The sequence below is a fragment of the Phasianus colchicus genome, chromosome 19 (genome assembly GCF_987193195.1).
Source record: "Phasianus colchicus chromosome 19, bPhaCol1.hap1.1, whole genome shotgun sequence".
NCBI classification, from domain to species: Eukaryota; Metazoa; Chordata; class Aves; order Galliformes; family Phasianidae; genus Phasianus; species Phasianus colchicus.
In genome coordinates this window covers 10,361,589-10,384,250 of record NC_143454.1, presented here as the reverse complement: position 1 = coordinate 10,384,250, position 22,662 = coordinate 10,361,589, and the positions used below count along the sequence as shown (strand labels likewise).

Sequence of the window (22,662 nt, the reverse complement as noted above, 5' to 3'; positions counted from 1 at the left end):
AAGCACTTGGATGTCTCGTGTTTTAACCCCCCACCTTTCACAGGATGCAATGAAAATTACTCTGAATGCCTCACCAGTGGCTGCAAAATGTGCTAAACCAACCAGCTGCTGGCAGGTGCTCTTCTTTGCTCCGAACATTGTGTAAAAATGCTAATAACCCCACCTATTCTTTAGAGGAAAACCTCACACATTTACACTCTTACTCAATTGCCTCCAAGGCAACTGCACACAAGTGGGCACAGCTCACAGGCGCTTCCCAGTGCGGTGCCAGATAACCAGCAGCAGCACTGGCACAAGTGGGAGCATTTTGATTTAGCCATGTGCTGCATCCCACTACACCGACAGCTGCTATTTGCTCAAGCTGTTCTCCTTAATGAGGGTTCCCCTGTTGAAGATTGATGAATTGGAAGCCTATTCTTCGATGACATTCAAGGTAAATCCCTCTTAAGTAGCATCAGCCCATCACAGGGAAGTGCCAAATCCTGTCTCACACAGCTCTTACAGCGAAACCTACCAATGAAACTTTGTCCTGAGCAATGGAGAAACGGTTTCCAGATGCAAAAACAGCAATTGAATCACCATTTGCCACTCAAGTTTTGTTACAGGGTTACTGATCAGCTATCAAAGGGCCTTATTTCCTGAGAAACAACTCCAGCAGTCTGCAGGTACAGAGAAAACCATATCCAAAAAGTTCAGAAATGTTAGCTACTCCTAAAAATGATGTTTCAGAACTCCTTGTAATAAATCAAAAAACCTTTATTTTTAAGTTATATTATAAATTTACAGCACACATAACATCAGTGTCTTTAGTGTGTATGTGTGAGCAGGCTTAAAGACTCAGCATTCATTCTAGTCTTGCTCATGGGTATGACTTCTCCACATGCTAAAGGTACATAACTGTTCCAATCTGAACAGGTCTGGCTTAGCTAATGACCTCAATAACCTCTAGGAAAATATTTCAATGGACAACAGCAAACGTTTAGAAGAAAAACAAGTCAGTAGCACTTCTTACTTGCTGTCTGAAGGGCTCTGTATTGAAGCAAAGCCTGCTGCCGGGCTCCCCAGCGAGGGAGAAGTCAGTGACCCACATCAGTGTGTCCAGAATGAACCCTGAATTCCACAGGCTCAGTGATGTCCGCCCTAGTTAAGCTTCATAAAAGTAATGTTACATCTTAGAAACAGCTGTGCATGCCACACACCAGTGTCAGCTTCATATAAAAATTATCATATGCCATACCTCATGATTTTATACACAGGTGAAATGAAAAATGCCGAAGTCAGTACCTCGCAGTATAGGTTCACTGATGCTACTTTGTGGTAAGTGCTAAATGGCAAATCACATTCTTGTACAGGTTGCTAAATTACAATAAAAATTTGCAAATTAAAGATCTCTACAGGCCTCTGTTATCCACTGCAAAGACACTTTGTTTTGTGGGGCTTCATTTAAAACATGATTCAATTTCTTCCCTCTCCCCAGAACACGATACAAAACTATACCTAAATTCAGAAATAATTTAATGCATCTATACTTATTGAAGTTCACATGCTGCAAACAGGATCTGCATTGAAGATCTTTAAATCTAGGGAAAGAGGCCCTTCAACCCCCCTTTTGTTATCAGGATGCAGGTGAGAACAACTGCCATGAGAACGCATTCACATAGACGATGTACACTGCTTGCTCCCTCCTCTGCAGGAGCACTGGGGCTGCCATCCTGGCCAAGCTCACTGACTGTCCTAATTCTGACAGCAAAACAATTGTCCCAGAGGAGAGGACACAGTCAGTGGTCTGCTTATGCCTTAAAGCATAATGACTTACAACTGGATGGAAAGATCCAGCTCCAAGTGCTGCTATACTGCCAGTTAATAAAAATGCTACTTACTGCAGGTAGAAAAACGGGGGATAACTTTGGATGTAACACTCACTATACTTCAAGAAAATTGCTGCTGAAGTTACTGGGAACCTCCGTATCTCCCCTACAGGCAACATTTGCTGACAGTGTTACAATACATTCATTTGGTGCAATGCTTATTTAAACAACTTGCAAAATATATTCGAGGTCCTTAGTGTGCGAATCACAATGTCAAAAAACTAACAGTCTCAACTACAAAGGATTTCCATAAACACCCAAGTGTCTTGGATATGAACATCAATTTTCAAAAGACAAGTTGGTTCCAGGAGAGGGAGGAGAGAAATGGGGATCAAGGTTCCAGGACACATCTGGGACGGGCTGGGAGCAGCCCAAACCAAGCAATTAGCAGCAGCTTTCAGAGCTCTTGCAGGAGCGAACCTTGCACTTTCCCAGAAGAGCAAGAATGCAGTGATGACTACTTTGGAAACAGTGCAAGTTTATTTTCCAGCTGCATGGAGAACAGAGGTGTCCTTGAAATGGTGGTAAAGATCAGTGAAGTGTAAAAGGGATGGATAATCTGGTGTGGCCATTTCCATAGTGATGCAGCAATCTTAAAGGAAGACTCATGCCACTGCTCACACAATGAGAAAAGAATGGCATTTTCTTTGGACTGTACCTAGAGGTCTAACAGGAGCATTATGCTATCTCAGTCTCTCAGATCACAAGTAACCAAGATCCAAGCTGCAAAGTGGCCACTGGCATTTTTTCCAAACACATCCCTTTAAGTGCACCCCCCATCGAGTATAAACACGAAGCCCTGAGAACAAACTTCCATAATGTACATTTCTATTAAAAATATCAGTGTTTTGATGACAAAATTATAAATTATATCTATTTAAATAAATAGCTAACTAGCTTTCAAGAGTCATGTAATATCAAAAGGCAGAAGATTGTCTTGATCAATGAAAAGGGCAAAGCGCTACAAGAGTTGTAAGGAACAGACGCTGCATTGTAAGAACCACCTACTGTTCCATTTCCTTACTTCTTGATTTCACAGGCTTCCAAATGTTCCTTTGGCTATGTTATGTGACACTTACACACGGCATATCTTTACTAGTTACAACGTGAACACCAGAGATGCAAGCACAGGACCTGTAAATCCTTACTCCCACAAGTAGTTCTTCACAAAATTAACTTATTCATTAGAACAAAAACTTATATTGCAATACGCTTAGGGACTTCTCACTTGCTTATAGAGCAGATCCATCAGCCTTTTAACCTTTAGCCACAGAACAGGAAGGTTTGTGCCCAGGAAGCACTCAACACAGAGACTGCTCTGGCCTGGAGATCTGCCTACACACATTCTGACTAACAAGCAGTGATCAAGATTTTTTGCAGGTTTTGTAAAAATTGGGATAAATCAATGCTTCTGCAGACATAATGAACTTGCATCCATCCTCCCACTGGTAATTAATCAAGCAGCAATACACCCAGTTGTCACAGGGACACACAGCTCCATAAGTCTGCTACTCATTCATACCCACAGAACAATACTGGTGTCTTGATCAGCTCCTCAAAGGGTTTGTTCAGCCTTAAGGGCAGTTTTAGTTTCATTTAGTTCAACTCTTAAGCCTTGCTGCAAACACCACACCTCCTAAGTTCTGGCCTCTTTCAGAGACTGGCCACTGGAAACTTAACCCCTCCAACATTTCAGCTCCGAAATAAGCAAAGCCAGAAAGAACCACATAATCTCAAGCCTTTATGCATTTTAAAGATGCAGTATTCCTTTATCCACACAGTTTCTAACTGCTGCTACAGCACCAGGTTATGTTGAACCCTGGCATCCTTACCTTCACCTATTACACGTGCATACCTTGTTTTACTCATACGTTCATCCTTATAAGCCAGCAATGGCTCTGACTCTGTTCTGGCATACAAAGGAGGCAACTCTGATAACTTTTACCACTCTTACCAAACTGACACAGAGAACAAGTTCAGTAGCAGATCCTGGCAATACCACACTCTGCAGAAATGCTCCAGTAGCAGGATCTTCATGCTTAGGAGGAGCCACTCTGCTCCTGTGAAGGAGGTCAGACAGCATTCAGCTTCAACCACGTGAAAACTGGAGAGCCTGCTCAAATTCATCACCCACACTGCCTTGTCAGTGGCAGCAGACAGCCTAGGAGCAGCTGGGTGTTGGAACAACCAATCCAAACAAACATCTCTACAAACCCTGGAATTTCTAAACACAAAAGTAAATATTTCAGCAGTTGTGAACCGTAAAACTTAGCATGAAACTACAGATAACAAATAAAAAAAATCCTGGGATACTAAGTCAAGATAAAATCTCATGCTGTTTTGTTTCCCCACCCTTCATATTAATTATGAGAAATTGGCAACTTCAGTGCCTCAACTGCACAATAGCACAGACGAGGTGCCAAGTTCAGGCCAAAACTTGTCATAGGGTTTCAGGTTGCATCTTGTAGCATTTTCCTTCTTAAAACAAAAACATACACTTAGAAAGGAACTTGGCAGAGCTATCTGGGATCTATTTGACAGACACCTTTCAACAACAACAAAAAAAAAAGCTGCAGCAGGGATTGTGAGAGATGTCAGCTGTGTTTCACTACCTTGCAAACAAAAGCCTGCATGGCCCAATCACAAGAAATGAGCTCAATATTCACCAATGAGTTCTTTTCTTAAAAGCTCATGGCACCTGTCTGAAATCTCCAGTCTTCCAACAAAACTAGGAAAGACAGCCTGACTTTCATGATATTTCCAAAGAGAAAATGTCAAGGATAACCACTTCTATCCCAAAGTAATTAATTTTGAATGTGCTTTTAAATATGTTAAAAAAAAAAAAAAAAACCCGAAGTGTTTCTGCTTCCTTGCAGATCACCATTCAAGGAAAACCCATGCAAATGAGTTGCTTTTTTGTAAACAGTTTGTGTTTACAATACAAGTTCCCCTTTGCAAAACCATGCACATAAAAATGGAAAAAAAAACAACACATGAAAATACCTCCCTTGCACTAAGATATGGCATAGGATAACCTTATCAACTGCAGCCTACTGGAGAATCCAAGTGTTGGTGTAACAAGTTCTGCCATCAAAGAGATGCTGCATCTTTAACATAGCTGACAATCTCTGAGAAGTGTAACTACCATTGGACTGGAAGAACACTAACGCAGAAAATAAATAGGAAAAAGTAATGCTATTTATTAAATGAATTCCATCTATGAATTATTTTGTTTGGATTATAATGCAAGACGAACAAGTCTGGATAGAAATGTGCTTGCACTCCCAATATTTGGACTTTTAAAAAATATCTCCTAAGAATCAATTTTAAAAAGCACTTTATAATTTGATATAGCCATAAATTAATACTGCGTGGAGATGATTAATATCCTATGCTAGTGGTCAGTGACCTTTTGTAAACGCTAGCCAGATGCTAGTAAAACTGGCTAGAAAACTACTGTCACAGGCCTTTTTTTTTTAACAAGCAATATCGTATTTCTTTCTGACAAGCATATTCTTAATTGTTTTCACAAAACCTTTTCCTATTTTTTGATACACTTTATTTTTAACCTAACACCTGAAAACATATACAAGTCTTCAAACCTCTTCCACTAACACTAAATTCACAAGGCAATTAACTTCAGTTGGCCGTAACTACATAAGCTCTCATGTGAGACCCCTACTCAGACAGCATCCCTCCCCCCCTCCCCAAACAATCCATGCACCCTCCCCATTGAGAAGGTGACACAAGGGACAGCAGGAAGTGGCACAGTGGTCTGGCATTCCCCTCTACGTGCGATTCAGTGTTTGGAAGATTCGAGAGATCTGCAGCATGACAGGCCCAGTTTCTGGATCGTTCATCCACTGAGTGCTGTTCAAGGGGTTTTCAAGCATATCTTCAAAGGCTGCCAAGAGAAGGAAACCGCTGTACATTATTGGTCTTTTAGCAGCACACGCTTCAGTGTCTGGGATGCTTCAACAACAGGAAAGCTAGAAATACTTACAGCTTATCCAAGGCAGTGGGCAAGCAGCCCCTCAAAATGGTGAGAATCCATCACATGGTTACCATTTGTTCTCCTACATCTCCAGACTGGGGTGCTACATGCTGTTACGCTTTCCTCACCGCTCAGCATTAAATTTATCACAGGCAGAGGCTGATTAAATACTCAGTCTGGATTACAGTCCATCTTACATAACCTCAGTGACATGGGTTTGAAGAGCCAAATGCTTTGCAAAAGTCTACAGCCAGAACTCTTTCATTACACAGCAGTTTTGCACTCAATGTAATAACGTTCTTCAGATTGACACACCCCAGGAGAAACTGAGGTGCCTCAGTCACTCCTTAGGGATCGGGCTCTTCTGAGTTTGCAGAGTGGCTTCTTCTGGCCACTGATACTGAGGAGACTGAGTAGCCTCCAGTACCGTATTCACAGAGGACTGGAAAGGATTTCTCTGTTTACATCCACACTGGCAGCAGTAGCAGGTAACACACCACGTAATTGTGTTCTGAATGTCCATCTTAGAATGAGGACATTTTGGCAGCAGATTTTTTAAAAAATTTTCTTTCTATGCACAGCTGTCTTTACACTAAGTTAGTTTGGTTTTATTTTTTTTTTTTTTACACGATAGTTTCAATTTTTCTCTTTATTTTGAAGGAACTAGACATTTAGTGCAAGAGCTAAGTTACAAATTTGGCAAAAGAATGAATAATTTATAACCTTTTTGATGGATACTGTGCCAGACTAGTGGACATTCAGAGCAGTCATTACAGAACAGAAAAAAGCAGTTGCATATCTGACCTATTCAGAAGTCACCAAAAGGTCAGTGTTAGAAGAGTGTGGCAATCCAGCATCAGGGTGCCAGCCTGAACCTTTCCAGGAGTGTTAGTGTACAAAGCTCTAAGTGACCTTAGTGGGAGCCATAAGAACCCAGCACCTCCAAAAGGCCCATCATTAACACCTTGCTCAAGGTCATGCTGCAAGCCTGCTGCAAAGCCCAGAATAATGTACAGATCTCACCTTTCACCACTTCAAGTGTCTTCTTTTACATAGACTCAAGAGCTTAAAACTAAACATTTAGCAACATTCCTTAGGTATCTAATTAAACACAAACATTTATTGTTAAAATCTATGGCATAAGCAATTTGCTTATGTATCATTACGAATATATTCTCTGATGTTCATCCAAGCTTTACAAGCACATATAATGACATTTCATTTTCTATTTATATTCTGAGCTGCAGTGTGGAACCGTCTTTGGAAATAAGGAGACCATTTGTTCAGAAATGAGAGTGGGAAGGGAAGGTTCTGCTCTTGAATTATTTAAAGTCTTGCAAACATTCCTAATTACGTTTAAAGTAGCATATCTTAAAAAGCTCTCTTGAAAAAGCCATGTAAACACCCTTCATTTCAAAGCAGAGTTTTGAATAAAATTTGAAGCCAAACACTACATGCAAAGTTTTATATATATAACACAATTATTTCATTCTTCTGCATTGTCCTCCAGCACCAGAGAGGCCAATGCATAAGAGATCTGCAATTCACCATCGATTTTATCAGTTGAGTACTTGCTGTGCTCACAGCATTTTTGAACAAGAACACAGACTTTTATCACAGAGTTGATACTCAAGAAGAGGAAAACATATTTTCACAAGCACTATCTGAGTTACGATAGGCAAAGCCTTAGCACTAACTTCTTGTTTGGTTACACTAGTTATCTTCCATTTCAACGATCAGAGCACAAAACACAGTAAGCTGCACAGCAGGAGACAGCCTTGTTTTTTCTGTGAAATCATCAGGGTTCTAAATAGACATTCTTTTTTTTATTCTCCATGGCCAAAGAGAGCACACAAAAGCTCTCCTAAAACCACAAAAGCATTGCAGCCAGCAGCTATGAAAATTCTGAGTTCAGCAAGTGTAAATCAGTAGCCTAAGAAATTAGCATCATTTCAGGGACATCCCAAGCTCTGTTCAGGTTACAGCTGAGTTGCAAAATGAAGTAAGCTGCCAGTAGTCAGAAAAAAGGTACAGACCTGCACTCATTTCACAGTATGTGTTGTCATCATCCTGTCTCTGTTCTTATTTGCTAGGAACTGCAGAGATGGAATATATTTATCGGGAACCCAATCAAGACTTACCTAGTAGAGTTTTAGGGTTGGTTAACCCTAACTGTACCACTGGGTTTTCTAAGATGGCTTGGAAGAGAGGGCTGTTCGTGTCAATTCCCTTATCTAAGTCCTCTGGAGAAGGCTTTCTGTCTCCCAGCAGCCATTCACACTGAAAGAAATCATCAAGCACAACAGATTTCATGATTGGTCACTTCATCCCCAGTAACAAGATCAACCAATTCTACAGTGAAAACAACCAGCTGAACAGACTACAACAGGAACAAGGAAAAGAAATAACATTGTACTCACAGCTGCATTTTGCTGGTTGTTGTTTACTCTGAGTGCATCCACCACTTCTTTTTCATCAAATCCCATCTCCATTAGGGCAATGACAGCCTATAAGATTTGCATGGATTAATAAACATTTAAAACAAACGAGAACAAACAAATGCTTCACTTTCTGCATGGGAGCTTTTTGTGGGGTAAAAACTCAATTGTTTCCATTTGCAGACCACTAAGTAAACTTTGCTACAAGGCTTTCAAATACTGTACATCAAAAGTGTCTTTATTATGGGAAGTTGAATAAAGAGTAAAAGCAAGACTGAAGGTAGTTCCTATCCTCAGTAATGAAAGATGGATATGAGGCAAAGAGCAAGCACCTGTTGTGGGAAAGAGCAAGACTGAAATATTTTTAAACTTCTCACACATCACAAAGCTTCTGCTGATGTCTCACTGACAGATCGAGCTCCAGAAGCTCCAAGAGCCTGTCAAATTTGTAGCTTTATTCACTGGACTTAATTTCATTTCCTGGCTTTATTATGTTGCTAGTAGGCATTATATATTTTGACAAGTGTACCCAGATAATGCTATAAGAATGCTTCATCACTTAGAAATTGTGCCCAGGTCATTAAATACAATATTTGCAGCTTTTGACTTAAATCACAAAAAACACCTATTTATAAAAGCCAAGTGGTGGATTCTTAAGAGCACCTCCTGCTGAGTTTACAGCGCGATAACAGCACGTCTTCTCATTTCAGTTAATATAACACTATCAGAAAAGGATAATTTCTGCAGTTGATGCAGAATGTGAAGGGAGAATGAGACAAGCAGTACATACCCGTGGGTCTGGACGAAACTCTCTTTTCCTTCGTATCTTTTTAAATATTTCAGTCAGCTCATCTTTGGCTTCTTCCCCACCTGCTTCTGAACTTGGACCTGCAGTTGCTTCAGCAGAGGATGCACCAGCTTCAGCTGCAGCTTCGGATGGAGTCTGACCTGGCAGCGGAGCATCCACTGCAGGGTCATCTGCATGTTCTATCAACCACTCCATGGCCTGTGTCACTGACATACTGAAAAGAAAATCAAAACAAAGGGATGAGAACCACTCCAGATACACAGCAGCACCGCACACATGTTTTTGCTTTGTATTTCTATCCCATGGTATCTTGACTAGCTGGTCAATTATTATCTGCATAGTCATACAAAGTATTGGGGCAAATTTTGAAGCACCTCAATTCTACACGCACTCGAGGCCACACAATAATCTCTAAAGCCAGGATGACAGAGGAGTGAAGTCCAACCTGGACAGTCATAACTCAAGTTTTAAAGGCCACTTTGTGGGAAGTCATTCTCCACATCATCAGCTCTATTTCACAACAAACACACACTGACTATTCACAACTGCTGACAAAACTACAAAGCATGTTCCCAATGGAACCACATCTCTGAGAGAAGCTATTCTGTTGCATCTTAAGGAGATCTATCTCAGACATCTAGTGATAAAGGAATGCCGTTGACAGTGGCAGAAAGAGTGGGACAAACATTACACATGCACTACACATCTACAGCAAGAACAAAATTTAACACAGGCAATTGACTTCAAGTGCTCAAGCTAAGAGATCACGGGAGAGATCCAGCACATGCCTTCCCTATGAATTCATAGGAAGCAAAGATAACAGAGCAACTGAACGTGCAATTTCATTTGATCACATAGTAATTAGATGTTCTTAAAAAGGAAAGGGAAGCCCTTGCCTATTTGGCTTTTCAGTTACAACGTGAAAGATGGAGGATATTGAGGGAGAAAGTCCTTCGAAGACCAAAGAAGAGCTACTGAAAAAGAAGGACTATTATGTGGATTTGATATCATTAGACGTTTTTGTGAATAACATAAGAAACCCATCTCAGAAGTGAGGCAGCACAACTATTTCTTCTTATGGCACAAGAACTATATTACCTCCTATTTCTCTACAGTTGCTATCTGGGCTTTGTAATATTCTTGGAATGCTTTACGTAAAAGATCAGCATAAAGTATTTTGTTACAGTTGACAAACCAGTCTGGAAGGGCTTAGCTTGCTTTTTTTTCCTCTGTAAAATTTTAGAGCAGAAGATGCGAGTTTAATACTTGGAAACAGTGAGAGCTTGACAGCCTTGGGAACTGCAGACTGACTTCTTTCCAGAGCAAGTACAACATAGCTTCCCCTTTCCTCTGCCAGCTGCACCTGCAAGTTGCCTGAGGCAGCACTCTTCCTTAAGCCAATGCTTTTTGCTAGTTCTAGGTGACCCACATAAGGAGATTTCCCTAAAAAAATGTATTTTTTTTTAACCATACCAAGTAATTTACAGGCAGCATGCCAAGTACACTTACTGATTTAATCGAAGGGCTTTGACAGCTCTGCTCTCTGGAAACCCCATTTCTGTAAGTTGCCGCAGAGCTATCTCATCCACTCTGTCTTCCTCATCCTCATCCAGCATGGCTACACATACACAAACAGAACAATGTTGAGACTAACTTCAAGCTAAAATAAAACCCTTTCTCAATGGAATGGCATGTGTTAAGTTCAAACCCCATTCTTCTCTTCTATCCCTGCTTTTGTTTCTGGCCAGAATTTGCTATCTCATCGTTTAATTTGCTGTACTCAGCTTGATCAGGCTCAGACAGATTCTTCCAGGACAAAGACTTATTCCAGATACATTCAAGATCTCAAACAACAGACAGCAAACTCTCATATGACTACATGTCCACATAATTAAGTATTTGGGAGATTCACTGAAGTTTATCAATTATCCAGAAAGTAATTTGGATCCAGTCCTAGCAGATCTCAAGGGTATTTCCCCACAGACTGAACCAACAGCTCCAATTTCTCCCCATTTTACTGTTTCTCATGCATTTCCAACTGTTCTTTACCAACTCCTGCAAAGTTCTCTGGTTATTTCACCGCTGATGATTTTATTTTTAAATGGAACTTCTCATCTATCCCAAAGGGACGTTATAAATCCCCTAGTTTTATAAAACATACACCACAAGTTGAAATCTTTGCCACAAAGTCATTAGTATCTCTGCTGCTACATTGAAGTTTGGGCTTAATCCTTCAAGTCTACTCTTCTGCTGTGTAAGAAAACAAGTTCCTGGGATTGAACTAGTAACTGTAAAGATATGTTCATACCATTTGCCTTCTTAAATAGTTCAACTGCATCTGGGTTCAGTGCTAGCAATTTCTGTGCAACTTCAATGAGAGAAACTAAGATCTTCCGGAGCTCTGTCTGGAACTGCAAAAAAGGAAACTGTCAAAACATTTAGATCGGAGTTACCAGACATCACTAATATTAATAGAGAAGCTGTTAATATCAGAAGGGGAAAAGTAGCCCCCATGCTGTTGAAGACACAGCTGGAAGTATTGCAGACAGCAGTCAACTACTGAAGTCAAAATTTATGACTGATGTCTCTTCAAAGCCATGGAAGAGAAAACTTCGTGAAAACGTGAACTATTCAAGATTGAATTGCACGTTTGCCAGATCTTCAGAAAGTGAACTGAGGCTTTCCCAGAGAGAAATAAAACATTTTAAATCATAATTTAGTGCAGCGTTTCATAATCGCTAAATAACTTAGGGTTTACACACAGACTGTACTATCTACTTTTGTATACACTATGCACACTTCAATTTCTCCCACAGAGAAAGCCCAACCACATTCATATGGAAAAGAAAAGATTATATAAGATAAAAGTCTACTTGGATATTAGTGTGTGAGTTAAAGTCAAGTCTAATACTTACATCCCTCATGTTGTGCTGGGCCACAGTGCGATCTACATTGCGAGAGGGCAGATTTGCAGTTGCTTTGAGAATAGCATCCTTATCAGGAGCTTTCTGCTCTTGTTTCCTCTGAAGGATGGGAAACACGGTTAGGTTTCATAACCCATTATCCACAGAACAAAGAACACAGCATTGCTGAGAGCAGTTTCATATTCTTTACCAAGGCATCAAGCAGTGCTCTGTAACTTGCAACTAAGAAACAGCAGCCTAGCAATACAATGGATTAATAGCACTAACGTCATTTTGCAATTATAGAGCAAAACAGGACCTGTTGGGTTGCCCCACTTTCAGTCCTTGTATCTATTTCTGTTATTTAAACGTGGGGAAATTCCAGCATAAAGAGGAAAAGTGATGTGCCAAACGCGGAGAGAACTTGGAGGGCCTCAATTCCCAGGACCATACTCTATACTGTCTGCTCAGAGCACACTCTCTTCAAATCCAGGGTTTGCCAAGAGATATATCAATACTGTGAACAGACTAACACTTAATTGCTTCACACTGGAAGTGCTTTATTGCTTGCAAGTATCATGCAGAGATATATGGTGCCTCTGATATTTAATACATGCTAATAGTCCAGGACAAAACATAGCAGGGGTTCAAACAAACATTTCACAGTCTTATATCTTAGGCTCTTATGGTGACATTCTGCACAGCAAGACCATAATGGAGATAGAGACATACACCAATACCTACAGGAAGGGATACAGAGACATACACCAATACCTACAGGAAGCAAGAAAAAACAAAGCTGTGCAAGGAGAAGGCAGACAGACCCAGGAATTCACAGCGTTAGGCACAAGCATTGCTCAAAGTGTTTACACAGTAACACCCACTGCAGTACCACTTGTGTCTGAATGTCATCCTGCCTATCATTGACCCTCAGTAAAAATTACATTCTGAGGAAAAGAAAACAAACAAACAAGAATAGCATGGGGACAACACTCTGGACCTTGTTAGGGGATGATAAGCCAGACATTACTAAAGACAGAACACAGCCTCAAGCAAATTAACAAATTTCTGAGTTTTCACAAGAGATGCAGCAAGGCACTTGCTATACAGTCACTAAATATTTTTTTTTTGAAGATGAAATCTACACCACTTGCACAGAGTGTATCTGCATGCCTTACTCCACAGCACATGTTCTCACAATCAAGTTAATAAAAAAGGTAAAATAATTCTTCAAAGTTTGGAAGGAGGATGAAGTATTTACTTTACAGTTTCACTGGCTGTATTTGTCTCTACACAAAGAATACACTGTGACAATATTTCTGTAGCTCATTAATAAAGCAGTTAATCAAACTGGATAAGTCAAGATTCAAACTCACTTTCTCCTCTGCAGACACATCTGCCATTTTGGGGAGCGGAGGCGGCGCACGCTTCTTTATTAAGAGCAAGACATCTAAAAAGAGAACGATACTGATGATGTAAAACCAGCTTTTGCAAGATACGTCACGAACTCAAGTTTTCCTAGAGATGAATTTTCTATTAATTCCACTGTTGTAGTATCTCAGTTATTACCACAGAGGTTCTGAGGGTGGACACAAACATACAGCTTAGAGCCCAGAAAAGGCTGGGGCAGCATCTGCAGTCCTTCAGACAGACAGAGCCTGACATGCAGTCTATCACATTAAGAGGGTAAAAAGCAAACAAATCATGCTTTGTGCAACAAGTTTTGTTGGCACAGAACAGCCAAGAACAGCAGCTGGTGAAGGCTGTTAACCCTCACTTATCCAGCTGAGAAGAGCATGAAAAGATCCAGTCGCTGACTTTTGGCTGCCCTGCACAGCAGCAAGTGGAGCCAGCCAGTGGCAGTCAGCTGTTGGCTGCCATCCTGCCTCCCTGACAGCAGCCAGGCACTTAAAAGGTAGAGCACATTGCAGGGGAAGAAGGGGTAGAGAGGCATTCGCATGACAGCTTAATACTGCTTAGTGGCCGTAGACTGCAATTCAAAACTCTGTAGGAGCTGGTGCCTCACCTAGAAATAATACATCACCAATCAGCAAAAAAAAAAAAGCTGTGCCTTGCCAAAGATGACAGCCCTCAGCTCCTGCCCTGCTCTAAAGGTGACAATGCCTTGGAAGTGAAAGACAAAATTGCTGATGATCATAGCAACAGCTTTCCGACCTGCATGAACTCCTGCAAAAGTACAGGAACACTACTCCTGCAATTTCTGGTTCAGGCAATAGCCCATTCTACAGCAGTCCTGCTTCTCACACTTTATGGACTACTGTCTTTTATCTCTACAAGGGACCATTAGTTTAAGCTGTCCAGTAAAAAGTGTCTCCAGCTATCCTGTCAGCTCTCATCTTTAGGCCTTCTTCTTTTTCACATTAGTCCCTGACATCTGTAAAGTTCACACATGCTCACATGCTCTATTGTAGTCAGTAGCACTACAGCGTGGGGAATTCTGACCTACACTTGGAGAGGACTGAATGGGATGTAAACTGTGATGCTCAGGTGTACTTCAGCAAACAACATTCCACTTGACCTGAAGACCTCAAGAAAAGCCCCAAAGGTTTCAGGCTGTCTTTCTTGAAATGCTCAAACCATTTGTGGATCATTTTGAAGGATAACTGCTGCCTTGAAGGTTTAGACATTACTTTAAGGGAGAGAAAAGTAATTTAACATTTTGACTTAATGAACACTCTTTATATCCTGTGTAACTCTTAAAAGGAATGGTTAAGGAAAGAAAACCATTCACTGTGTATTCTCATGAAGTGGAGAAAAAGTCTCTTCATTTTTGCCACCTTGTTAGTTTCCCACGTCAAAGCAGAGTACTGCTAATAAAAAGTCACAAATTGGAACTCGAGCAGTTTCTCGTTTCCAGGCTGGTGGGATAAAAAGGACAATCTTACCTCTGTCTTGAATGTTTTCCTCCAACACTGTTTTTGTGTCTGTTAGCACCTTCTCAGAAGTAGCGTGTATCAACTTATGATGTGTCACAGTTTTTGGATCCTCCAAGCTTCCTGGTACACACTGCAGAAGACAAATACTGAAGATCAGAAGAAAGAAATAAACCTACTGCATGTATCATTGCACTTCACACTTAAGATTCTCCACCTGCAAACTGTGCCACCATTTACTACCTTTCCAATAGCTTCAGTAATGGCACAACACACCAGGGGTGTATATGTGAATATAATGTGTATGTATTATTAAAGAAACTGAGGGATGAATCGTGCTGAGATTGGTTTCTGCCTGCACATCCAAGCTCCTGGCTGGGAAGAATAACCAACTAAAGAAGGATTCTAGCTTTCCTTCCTCAATGCTGTTAAATCAATAGCTACATTGAAGTTCTAACTGATGATGACAGTCTACAAAACTTACTTAAAACTGTCAGTTTCAAAGACCTAATGTTACATCCCATTCATTCCAAAGGAGCCCTTCAAGAGCACACACAGCCCATCTAATGAGCAGATGGGAAGCTGCTGCAGAACGGTGCATCTCCATCACAACTCAAACTCCGAGTGCCTGGTCCTACACTCAGGCCCATGGAGACCACGAGTACAGTGAGGATGGAGCTGCAGTGTCAGTCCTGCAACAGATCACAAAGGTCACTCATTCTCAGTGAGAAGTTGAGGAGTAACAATTAGTATCATGAAGCTGAAGTGGAAATCCACTGTCAGTGTTTTTGCAGAGAGGAGACTACAATAATGCAGCACACTTCTCATTTGTAGCTAGTGTCAGAACAGGGAGACTCTGCTTCACCCAGTAATTATTATTTACACACACTGTCAGACTAAACAAGTGACTGGCAGCAGTGAGTTTGGAGTGCTTGACCTTAAATTGGGAAGGAGGCAGCAGTTTCTGCAGACTGAAGCCAAAGCCTTGGTGCTGGAGCCCTATCTGGGCTTCGTGCTGAAAGCACTGAACAGAAGTTAGTTTCACAACTTTTCTTCCCAACTATAAATAATCAGCATATCTTAATCTTCTCCGTATATTAACGCTGTGCTCTATTTTCTATTACATTTCTAAATCATGTATTATGTTTATTCACTAAAAATTTGAGTCTGAATCCCCAAAAGCTTACAATATGAGCATCATCAGAGATTTGTTTTATAACCTACATTAAGCAGCACGAGGTATATTTGTGCACCTAGGCACAAAAACTTGAATATAGGGAACTGTTCCCCACTACCAAATACACATTCTGCCTACAGCTGAGGAGTTTTGCTGGGACAAAGAGACTGATGGACCCATGTTATCCCACCAACAATGCAAGGGACCATTCTGATCTCTTAAGAAAACTACAAGCTGAAATGCCAGGCTGTTTATGTAATTAAGCACGAATCCCCCCAGCATTTGTGCCCCAGCTTTACTGAAGGGTTTAAATCTCCTGGTATTCCTGCAACAGAAAATTAAGAAAAACGCATGCAGAACTTGAATTGACTCATCTTCACACAAGAGTGGCTGCAGATCCGCTGCGAGAGATTTCAAGAACATTACATCAGTGCATCTAGAGACTTCTAATTTGTTTGGGTGAAAAAAACAAAGCATAATGGATGCAATTCCAGAAAGGCAGAATTAAAAATAACCACCTACCAAAACCATGAAATGGATGCTGCTGCTCTCACCACAAAATAGGACACTTAATGCTGACCTCACCTCCTCTGCTCACAGAAAACAGCTCTCAATGACACCTCTTTCAGAACACATTTCTATTGAGCCACTTCTACCATGTTGTAGAACAACATCCCCACCCTTCAGGTAAGGAAGCCATTTCCAGAAGCCCCACTGACATCAGTGCTTTGCTTCAAATGTAGCATCTAGTCACGATACAGCCTCCTTCAAAGGAATCCCTTTGGAGTCCATCATCGCTTTTTCTGCTCTGATTTCAGCTGCTGGAGAACTTGTTAGTTCCTTGTTTTTTTTTTTCCCCCAAAGGTTACACCTGTTCTCAACACAAACCTTCAGTTCTTCACCTGAACTTCCGTGAGTCTCTGATGCCTCAGCAGGATTAAGGTGAGAGCATTTGAGTCTTGCTTTGCATAACAGTAGTTTCTTACTAATCCTTCAGCATATTAACTGCTGAACAAAAGCCAAACAATGCATTAAAGCTTAGAAGTAACTGGGAGTAGTTCCTCTAATTGATCTGTTACATTCTACCTAGGAGTACATCAGTTGGACATCTCTCCAAACAAGCTCAAAATACTATTTTTACAGATCCTTAGAGTCAGAGCCCAAAGAGGAAGAACTGGGAGCTGGGAAGCACCCACATGGGGGGAGCAAAGGACCTAACAGCTGCTTCCTACCTGGCACACCAAGCTGTGCACACACTGTGTGTATGCAATCATAATATTTACTAGTGACATCAACGTCTAAGTGAAAGACTAGAGTCACTTAAACCCCATGAATTCACAATAAAACTGTTCTAAAAGAAAAGTCCTGCCTGTTCTCATTTCCCATTTCTCTGATCGCTGCTTGACAACCGTGTAGAACAGCAAGGCAGATGTAAACAGCACCTCCATCACAGGCAATGCTCTGTGAAATACTCAGCATATCTCTGCCTATTTTAACACACCCTGGAAACAGGAAGGCCATCTTCACAGCTGTGCCTGTGCGAGCTCTCAGCAAACCACCTGGAATGGGCACCTGGGGTGATCAGACCTGGCTGCACAGTCCTGCTTCCTGAGAACACCTGACAACACCCAGCATTCTTGTTTCACAGGCAAAGCTTTGAAGTCTGGCTGAAAACCACGTCCTGCCCAGAGAGCAGAGTGCTGCTAACCCACAGGAAGAGAATTCCCTGCTCAGAGGGAGGTGGTTGTGGCACCAGGGCTCACCTGGAGGCACCACGCAGAGGTGCAGCATGCTGGAAGATGAGCTCTCCTGCATCTTTTCATAAAGAAGGATCATAAGGAGAGGATTTGTTGTCTCATGGTTTTGCTTCCAGCATAAATATTTGCATTTCCCTTTAACACAGGAATTCACAGCAGGTTGCTCTACAGCACAGGTGAGAAACCTATTTTTACAGGTGCTTGAGCAACTGCTGAACTTACAAGCCCTGGTGATGCTAAATGCTATTTGCAGAGCTCGGAATTCTGATAAACCACAAAGCTTGTTGTTTATTTTTAGATTTTTATTTATTTATGTAGCTTTAAAAAAAAAAAAAAACCAGCACAGTACTGCCACTCTGTATTACTAAGCTTGGGTGGCTTAAACAATCCGCATCCCTGCAAGTATGCAAACCATACAGAGGGGCAGGAACCTCCCATGTCCTTATGCTCTGACAGCACCTCACACCCCCGTTCCTAGGACCTTTAACACACCTTAAAACCCACATGAAAACCACTGAGGCAGCTTAAGAGAAAGGAGAACAGAAGCAGAGGAGCATTAAAAGCTCACAGAGATCACATTCGTGCATCTCAAGTGCACGGCCACAATTTCTACCAGAAATACTACCAAGCCTCAGCAAGGAGCAGTTCTCACAGTTCTTCCCCAATTGAAGTGTTAGAACCAGGACTTCCCACAGCACCTTCAGCCAAAGCAGAGCTTGAAGTGTCAGCTTTGGGCACAGGAATTACAGATCACAAAAACACATACATAAGTTATGCTCGGGCTGCCATGGTTAAACCGAGCTTTCTCAATTCTGGCTCTGAAACAAACAGTGGATTTTAAAGGAAGCCACAGGGGAGCATGGGGCTCAATCCTGCCAGCTGCACTGCACAGCAACCTCAGCCTGGCACAGAGGAAAGGCACTGCTCCATGAGAACACTTGGGTTGTGAAATCTACATACAGAAATAACTAGGAAAGAAAACAACACTGTCAGGTGTTTACTCGCAGACTAGACAGTGTTATTGAAGGCAGCAGTTTCCTGGCATAGGACCACCACTACATTGTTACAGGTCAACAGATACAGCAAAAAAAAAAAAAAAAAAACCAACACCCAACCCTCCCATCAGTTATGAGAGAAAAAAACGCATCACAAGTGACACTAGAGAGATCTGTAAGCACTCAAATGCTAGAGGGACAGCACCCACCTTCCTAACCCAAAACTAGGCATTCTAATGAATATTACCTCCCTTCACCTCCTGAAAGAGTGGTTTCAAGGACTTCAGAGAATACACTAATCAGCATCTGAGGAGAGATGGCTGCATAAATTACCTCAAGGTGCTATCAAGATTCATCACAATGCACCCGTGATCAGGAGTCATGATTTTTCCATTTCTGTTTATCCCCTCCATAAAACTATATATTACCCATAATGGTTATGCAAATCCATACCATTAGCACAAAGCAGCCAGGAGAAGGAAATCAAACATCTTGCCAAGTTATCAATTGTCTTCCACTCTGACTTGCACTGCAATGCGAGCATCTATTCAATTATGTTTCCTGATAATTAAAGGCTTTTCAGCTCTGCACATATGCATGTAATCATTACCCCACCCTACATCTTTGTCTAATCCTTCAGCTGCACTGAACAGGGACAATACAGGAGCACTTCCTTTAGGACTGTCAACGTGGGGAGCACTGCATCTTCATTTTGCCTCAGAAAGGATCACACCTCCACCAAATAAAGCAAACCCATTTGCAGCCGTTCTCATCCCCAAATCAAGAAGCACTCACAAAGACCAAGGCTCTAGAGGAACAGTGTGCACCGTGAGCTGTAGATTCCAGGGCTTCTAGCTGGAAGCAAACAACCAGAAGGCACAAAGCAGAGGGCAACAGGGCTGCGGGCCACACTGACAGCCAACTCCCAGCCTTCACACAGCGCTCAGATTGCTGCTTGTCACAGCTCCTCACGCTGGTATTTTGCTTTACTCAGAACATTTCTTAACATTTTTGTAACCCTTTAAAGGCAAAAGCCACTGAAAGCAATCGATACAAATTGCTCGTCCGGAGCCCTTTGCTTTCCAGGCCAAAAGCTGCCCGACTCCCAGCTGCAGTTTTGACCCAAACTGCCCGACCTGCTGCTGAAGGCAGAGCCGATGTTGGCATCAGCAAAAACTCCACACAGCTTTCGAAATTCAGCCCAGTAGTTTTGTAACCACTCGTTTGCACCTTTAACACCCGCAGACATAAATGGGAACGGGCGAACCGCGCACCTTCCAGCCCAACCCTTGCAGACCCTCAGCGCGTTTTAAGCATTTTGTCTCGCAGCCAGCCAGCACCCATCTCCCCTCCGGCACATCCATGGGACCGCAGTGCTGTGAGCACAGGATGCCGTCAGCAACCGGCGGTGCCACAAAGGAACACAAACAGCCCGGCGGCTGCGGGCGCTTCTTCCAAAAGGGGAAATCCTCCCCACCGCTCCGCGTTTTCTGCTCGTTCCCCAGCGCCAACAGACACACCGGGCTCTGCTTTCAGTCGGCTCGCCCCCGGCAGCCGCTTTTCTCTCTGCTTTCTGTTTTCCGCCGTCCCTCGGGCCGTTCCCGTAACCCCGCACAACTCAGGCTCCGCCCGCCGCTCCCAGGCCGTGATTTTCGCCCCGATTTCGGCCCGAGCCGCGGGGCGGGGCGGCGGGCAGCGCTCCTTACGTGCTTCAGACAGCGCTCCTTCAGCTTCTCCACCGTGGTGTCCTCGGGAACCTCCTCCAGCCACTCGGCGCCCTCCATGGTGCACACCTGCAGCCGCAGCACCTTCCCCGCGAAGATCTTCTCCTCCTGCACGAACATCGCCGCCGGCCCCGCTCCTCCCCGCCCCGCCGACGCCTCAGCACGGCCCCCGGCCCCGCCGCGCTACCGCCGGCCCATGAAGGTGACCCCGGGAGGCCGAGAGCCCCGGAGGAGCCGCGAGGAACCGGCACCGCTGGGCCCGGCGCTGCGCTGAGGGGACGGGGGCGCACCAGGGCGGCCGGAAGCGGAAGGGCGCGGCGGCGCGCTGCCTGCTGGGAGTTGGAGTTTTCGGCGGCGGAAGTGAAAGCCGCGCTGCGGGGCGGGGCTGAAAGAGCCGCAGCGCTCTTCCCCCTCCTAGCACCCCCCCGCCGCGCTGCACGCCGGGAGCCGCAGTCCGCCCGCTATGGCGCCCCCTGCCGGCAGCGCCGAGCGCGGTTCCGCGTTCCGTCGGCAGGTGGCGCCGGGCGGCCGCCGTCTGTGAGCGCCACGTGCGGGTGCGGCGCTGGGGAGAAACGCGGGCGGGGGGAGCGGAGCCCCGAGCTGTGATGGACCGGAGCGCAGCGCTGTGGGGAGCGGCTGAGGGGTCTGGGCTGGGTCAGAGGGGCTGAAGGTCGGGTTGGGTGCAAGGCTGAACACCGAGCCGGTGACCCCGGCGCTGCTGGGTGCTGTCAGGATGTGTTCCATCACTGGTTTCCGCGCAGGTTGAGTTCAGCCTTGAGCTCGGATTTGCAGATGGAATTGAAACCGCTGCAGAAAAATTAAAAAAAAAAAAAAAAGAAAGAAAGAAAGAAAGAAAGAAAGAAAGAAAGATTTCTGCTGGGCAGCCACCTCCTGCATCAGAGCCTAACGCAAGTGGAGTGCTTTATTTTCGTGCTTTGAATGCAGCTCCCGTGTGCTTGATGAAATGCAGCCATAAAATTGCAAATACGAGGCAATTTGAGCACTGATGGCTAATGCATAACGGCCGAGGAAATGTGAGCGTTTAAAAATGTCCCATTTAAACGTGGGGCATTGCCTCCTGTACTTGCACCGCAGTAGAATAAATAAACAGGATATGTTTATTATGTTAATGTTGTCTAAAGCCAAAAGAATGAGCTCACAATGCGTTACTTGCTTCCCATGACTGATACTTTATGCCCCAAAAGACCAGCGTGTGAATGGGAAAAGGTGGAAACCAACGTATCTTTACCTCGGAGGAATGGCTTCCTTTGTTTTATGTCTGCAGATGAACGATTTTATGCAATCACATCAAGCATCAGACTCTCCCTCAGTACTGAGCACGACGCCAGCCCTGCAGGAGCCATACGGAGCTGCCCAGGCTGCCTGGGTTCTCTTTTGGTGTGAATTGGAGCAGTTTTGGAGCTGACCCCCAACGCTGGCAGCCCCTCTGGGGGGGATCCCACACGTGAGGACTCCTCCACGTGCCCTGTGCTCAGCCCCTCTTGGGGTCTGCTGATGGAGGGATCCCAAGGAGCTGCTTGAGGAGCAGGGAAGTCTCCATCAGGTCCATAATCTCTTTGAAATTGTCTGAGAGTGGGAGGAATAAAGAGAGTGAAATTATCCCTCTTCTTCCCTGCCCCCCCCCCCCCCCCCCCCCCCCGTGCCCCCCACCAGCATTTCTGGGCACTCTCAGAATTTATTGAGACAACTCCTGTGGGATGCTGCATCATGTCATCCAAGTCTTCCCTATTGACTCTCTTCTGCCGCTGCTGAGTGAAGAAATATGATAGCAGGAGGGATAATGAAGCCGATGTTTTCTTCAAGTCAAACTGATTCTCTCCTAAGATGGGATAAAAGGGTAAAGAACTTTCCCTTCGCAATATTTTTCTCAGTAATGTGTTTTGACAATTTAATTTAGAAGTCATAGAGTAGCGAAGACAAAGTCACCCAGTGGGTGGACATCGGAGAGTTCAGTTGCCTTTGTGATGAATTGGTGATAGTACAGAGATGACAAAACAACACAGGGGGACAAGAAGGAGGCTGGCAGCACTGTCGGCAACGTGCACAGGATAAATTGAACACTACACTTCATCCAGGATCTTCA

General features: G+C 43.5%; 1 protein-coding gene across 4 annotated transcripts; it reads right to left on the bottom strand.

The window, feature by feature from the left end:
* Positions 1 to 742: 742 nt before the first annotated feature.
* On the bottom strand, positions 743 to 20,879 carry UBAC1 (UBA domain containing 1). 4 transcript variants are annotated; one of them, XM_090121220.1, is made up of 10 exons: positions 20,109 to 20,309; positions 14,918 to 15,038; positions 13,388 to 13,461; positions 12,024 to 12,131; positions 11,417 to 11,534; positions 10,618 to 10,726; positions 9,091 to 9,322; positions 8,283 to 8,369; positions 8,004 to 8,142; positions 743 to 5,772 (listed from the first exon to the last, which is right to left on the bottom strand). In XM_090121220.1, exons 1-10 carry the CDS (start codon positions 20,196 to 20,198, stop codon positions 5,657 to 5,659), a joined length of 1,194 nt encoding a protein of 397 aa, XP_089977346.1. In that variant the 5' UTR covers positions 20,199 to 20,309; the 3' UTR covers positions 743 to 5,656. The 4 variants fall into 4 exon arrangements, with proteins under 4 accessions (XP_089977346.1, XP_089977345.1, XP_031457741.1 ...); XM_090121219.1 differs by lacking the exon at positions 20,109 to 20,309 and adding an exon at positions 20,541 to 20,879 and having other exon boundaries at positions 746 to 5,772; XM_031601881.2 differs by lacking the exon at positions 20,109 to 20,309 and adding an exon at positions 20,541 to 20,878 and having other exon boundaries at positions 747 to 5,772; positions 11,417 to 11,519.
* Between the last annotated feature and the right edge of the window lie 1,783 nt (positions 20,880 to 22,662).

Excerpts from the sequence above, each read along its gene's own strand:
- UBAC1 (XM_090121219.1), bottom strand. The coding sequence starts at position 20,678 with ATGTTCGTGCAGGAGGAGAAGATCTTCGCGGGGAAGGTGCTGCGGCTG. Across the intron at positions 13,462-14,917 it reads GGAAAACATTCAAGACAGAG|ATGTCTTGCTCTTAATAAAG; the intron begins GTAAGATTGTCC and ends TTCTCTTTTTAG. Across the intron at positions 8,370-9,090 it reads AGTTTCGTCCAGACCCACGG|GCTGTCATTGCCCTAATGGA; the intron begins GTATGTACTGCT and ends CAAATCTTATAG.